At 51.6% G+C, this 4,954-nt stretch overlaps 1 protein-coding gene across 1 annotated transcript; it reads right to left on the reverse strand.

Annotated features, from left to right (window-relative positions):
• Positions 1-1,078: 1,078 nt before the first annotated feature.
• GPR150 (G protein-coupled receptor 150) lies at positions 1,079-3,425 on the reverse strand. The gene has a single exon (XM_073344537.1). The coding sequence runs from the start codon at positions 3,158-3,160 to the stop codon at positions 1,868-1,870; it is 1,293 nt and encodes a 430-aa protein (XP_073200638.1). The 5' UTR covers positions 3,161-3,425; the 3' UTR covers positions 1,079-1,867.
• Positions 3,426-4,954: the final 1,529 nt, after the last annotated feature.

Genomic DNA, 4,954 nt, shown 5'->3' on the forward strand with positions numbered 1-4,954 from the left:
TTCTTCCAGGAGCAGCCAGGTAACATAATTAGCCTCTTAGGCCCACATTAATCCTTTCAGGGACTGTGTGGGGTTCACACACCATTACAGGCCATTTATGTGGTAGCAATAATGGGAAGCATTAGGAAGGAAACAGACTAGATACAGCCTAAACAAGTTAAAACTTGTGTTCAAAATTACCACCTCTTGACCCCAGCAGTATATGAATGTGACTTTAAGGCTTCTCTACACTACAATTCCAATGAAGTTAGGAGAACCACTAACTATGTAGCTCCCAGTTGTAGCATCAGTGGGACCTTCCAAGTCCAATTATGGAATACTGTTCAGGTTCCATCTACAGGAATCAAGTTGTCACTATGTGAAAGGACAACCCTTGTTATCACTAGGTCTCAGAATTCTGTTGTAATTATAGTAAAGATGGAAGCCAATTCTAGCATGTTAGTAGTGTTGATGTATATACCATGATGTATAATGTGCTATATGATACACAATTCACATTCAACTCAATAGGAGTTTTACCTAGCTATCTGAAAACAAGATTTAGCCCTGTGTTTCACTTTCTTTGTAGTGTGAACAGGGCCCAAAAGGGCACCTAGAAAATATTCAATTAGCTACATGGGTATTTGCCAAATCCTAAAAAATAGGAGGGATGGAGCCAATTATCTCATTAAATGAACTCTATATTACTGTTCGTTAGGCAGGCATATAAAGAAATTTTAGAAGACTTTTGTCTTTTGCAAGGTGTGTTTTGTACATGTAGATTTCCATTACACTCTACCCACACAACCCACTGACTCAGTCTTCACTGCCGATTATTAACACATTCAGCAGCTTATCCTACAGAGTCCAGTCAGATTGAAACAAAATGGAACCATTACTTTTACATTGTTTCTTTAAACAAAATGTCACTTCATATACTCATTGATTTTATTTACGAATGGGCTACCACTAAGTCCACAGAGTGCAACAAAAAGATTCAGAAGGCTTTGTAAAGGTTACAAATATAGAGCTATTCATATGTACAACATTCAGTCAGTTTGCATAGCAACAGCAGCCCTGCTGATTTTTGCACTCTTCTCCTGTAAAAAAAAAAAAAAAAAAGACAGAAAACACAAAGGACAATGCTATGGTTAAGGACATGAAAACACACCTCATAATACAGAACCTTATCCTGGCTAGTTTTCAGAAGGCTTTCAGTTAAAGGCTTTCTGAAATTCCTTCCCGCCTATACATATCTGTATATAATTATAAAGTACTGGTGCTCTTTTGAAACCCTATCTTTGAGCCCCACATCCCTAAGGAACAAGGAGACAGCTACTTCAGTTGTAATAAAAATATTAAAGATGCAAAATACACAGTTCAGCTTCTATAAACCACATTACATCTAGTCATCACATGGCTACAAACAGTGATGGAATGAGGCTTGTTCCCCCTGCTTGGTTAGGGAATTGAATTTCCCTCATCCCAGGAACACAAAGATCAGTATCTTGGGAGCATTTTGAACATGTAAGGAGCCTCTCATCAGAGGCCATTAACTTTAAACCCCATCTTTGTAGTTATTCAAACTCCGGAAAAAGAAAGAAGGGGAAGTTGGAGAGATGATTGAGAGGAAGGGTATGGGAGAGAAACAGGAAGAAGTGACACAAGAGAAACTTGGCAGAAAAGTAATGGGAAGAGAGAAAGGTGTGCGCGGGAGTGACTGGGGGAGGGAAGGTGACAGGTGAAGGACAGGCTGGGCCGATGACCGGGCGCTGGGCCAAGGAGGATGTTAAACGATATCGTTCTCTGCCCTCGGTGGCCTGCTGCTTGCTCCTGCTGCGGTGGGTGCCGCTTGGCGGGCTCTGTCCCCCGCCCCGAGGAAGGCTGATTAGAAACCGCTCTCGCAGGCGGAGGTGTCCTCAAGCTCCCGGGAGTCTGAGCCGGGCGGCGGCGCTGGGGTGCAGAAGGCGGCGCGCTGGGCTCCGGGGGGCGGCCCGTCCTTCGGGCGGTGTCGGTGCGGGGCGCGGTGGTTCGGCCGGCGGCGGGGCTCCCGCTCGGGGCCGGGGCAGCAGCAGGTCGGGCCGGGCCCCGCACTGCAGAGGCTCCTCTGCAGACGGCGCGCCCAGGGCCGGTGGCTCTGGAAGAGCAGATAGGCGTAGGGGTTCAGCGCGCTGTTGGTCACCGCCACGATGCCGAGCGCGGCCCGCGCCTCCCGCAGCCCGGCCGCGGCCGGGGCCTCCCCGCCGGGCCCGAAGGCCATGCTGAGCTCCAGCACGAAGCGGGGCAGGCGGCAGAGCGCGAACAGGGCGATCAGCACCAGCGTCAGCTGCAGCGTCTTCACCCGAGCCCGGGGCATGGGGCAGCTGGCGGCCGGCAGTCTGAGCAGCAGGGGCCGCGCGGCCGGCAGCCCCAGGCGGCGGCGGCCGCTGCCGCCTACCCCCCGCGCCGCCGGCGGCTTCTCCTCCTGGGCGGCCCAGAGGGCGAGGAGGATGCGGCCGTAGGCCCAGCACAGCAGGCTGACGGGCGCCAAGAAGCCGGTGACGGCCCCGTACACGCCGTAAGCCTGGCCGTGCCAGCGCGGGAGCTGCTCGAAGATGCTGAGGCAGCGGCTGCCCCCGGGGCGGGAGGCGAGCCTGAACACGAAGGCCTGGGGCAGGGCGAGCAGCAGGGCCAGCAGCCAGCCCAGCGCGGCCAGGGCCCGGGCGGGCAGTGGCGGGTCCGCCGGCCGCCTCACCACGTGGTGCCGCTCCAAGGCGATGAGCACCAGCACGTTGGACGAGGCCAGGAGGCCGGAGCCCTGCAGTAGCTTAAGCAGGCGGCAGGCGGCGTCCCCCGCCGGCCAGGCGGCCCCCAGCAGCTCTGCCGCCAGATGCGAGAACAGGGCCAGCCCGCAGCCGTAGAGATCGGCCAGCGCCAGGTGGGCGATGAGGAAATCCATCTTCCGCCGCCGCCGGCCCCGGCCGCAGCAGCCACAGCAGCAGAGGCGATGCAGCACCAGGCAGTTGCCCAGCAGCCCCAGCAGCAGGATGGCGGCCGCGGAGATCACCCGCACCTGCCGGCCAAGGGAAGGCCAGCGCCGGTCCCCGGGGGAGGAGGAAAGATTCAGGCTCCAGCCTGGCTGCAGGGCACTCGAGAGGTTGAGTTCCGGGGAAAATCTGTCTAGGCTGAAAGGGTCTTCCATGGCTCCCAGCAGAGTCCCAGCAAATGGGGGGCTGGAGTCTCGTGCTGGGCAGACCCGGGGTCCCAGGCTCTCAGCGGCCCGGTCCCTGCACGCCTCCCGGCTCGACTCTGCTCTTTGGGATACAAACTTTCTTGGGAAGCAAGAGAAAGGATTGCGCTACTGATGAATGCGCTTCCCGGCGACATATATAGGGGCTTTGCCTGTCATCTGGCACACAGAGAAGGTGGGCTGTTCATGCACACCGCAGCGAGCACGCCTATTATCTCCCCCCACCCCTCGAACCAAACAGCCAATTTCTCCCATACCACCTACTTAGGAACGTCTTCCCCAACCAAGCAATTAGCTTCTCACCCCACCCTAACAAAGCAACTATAGTACCCCTCCCCAACAACACAGTATCCCCACCCCCAGATCCAATCGCAACCATCTCCCCGCATCCCTGCAGTTTAGCAACCATCTCAATTCCCAACACCTGAACCAAGCAACAGTCTTCCCCCCCCATCCCAAAATGAAACAGGTGTGGCCCTCACACGGCCCATACAATCGCCCGCCAGCCTCCATCTCCTCTCCAGCCCTTAACCAAAGTCTTTATTAACGTACCGGCGGTGAACAGATCCGAGCGTAGTCCGAAGTGCCCGCAACACACCTTCACGCTCTCGCTGCCCTGCATCACCCAAAGCCATTTCCACCTCTGAGTTCTGTCTCGAGACTCTGCAGTAAGAGGAAGGGAATCTCGGACGGAGACAGCTCAGGCATCTGACCCGGGTTTTTAAACTGCGGGGCAATTTCAACAATCTTTCATACCAGACAAAATAAAAGGATTCTCAGTTCTGGGCTGTGTGTTGTTATTACACAGCCCCTGAGCGCAGCGTAAACACGAGGAAGTGCTAAAGAAATCAGAAATAAAGGGTAATGTGGCATCTTGTTTTAATCAAAACAAAATGAAGCTAAAGCTGTTCAGGAGTCCCATTTATCAGAAAGCAGCCTGTTGAGCGCTTGCATTCTGTAGTTAGTGTCGTTTCCTGATGAAATACCAATCACCACCACATTGTACTTCCATGGCAATGCTTTGTTCAGGCATCTTTCAAAATATTTTCTTTTTTTCAACAGCAGTTCCTCCCCTTGGTATGATATGAAATATTAACCTAGAAGGGTAGGAAATTGAAAGGTTTTATATAAATGAGCCATTACTCATGTGAACTGGTTTGTGTTTTGATTCAAAGAACAAATCTCTCTCTTACACCCAATCTCTTTTAATAAAATTTCCACCAGATGGCACTTGGCTGCAGGGACGCCTCCATTCAACATAAGATAAAGTGACTCAGAAAATGCTAAAGAAAGGAGCCAAGTTCTTCATAAACTATTGAGAACAAACCAAATAACACAATCGGTTTAAAGTAAAAGGGGGAAATAACTTTTCTCCTTTTGACTCAGAGTTTTTACTTAATCTAATTGACGATACCTATAGCCTTTTGACTCTCAGAGATTAATCTAATTGCATCCTACAGGAGCTGGCAAATTGTGGGTTTGGGATGGATGTCCACACTTTGATAACTAGATACTGCCTTAGGAAATCACAACATTTTTTCAGCATGTATTTAGATTTTCATTGGTGCCCTGATCCCATCCCCTCGGTGCTATTCACAGAGATGGGTGTACATATTTCATCGCCTGAAAAATAGACTTAAAGCTCTTCAAAGATAGACACAGCCACAAACAACATTGGGGGCCAAGTGAAAAAAGAAATGTCCTTTCAGTCATGAGGTGCCATCCATTTTCTTTTCAAAGTACATG

The sequence above is a fragment of the Lepidochelys kempii genome, chromosome 5, assembly GCF_965140265.1.
Source record: "Lepidochelys kempii isolate rLepKem1 chromosome 5, rLepKem1.hap2, whole genome shotgun sequence".
NCBI classification, from domain to species: Eukaryota; Metazoa; Chordata; order Testudines; family Cheloniidae; genus Lepidochelys; species Lepidochelys kempii.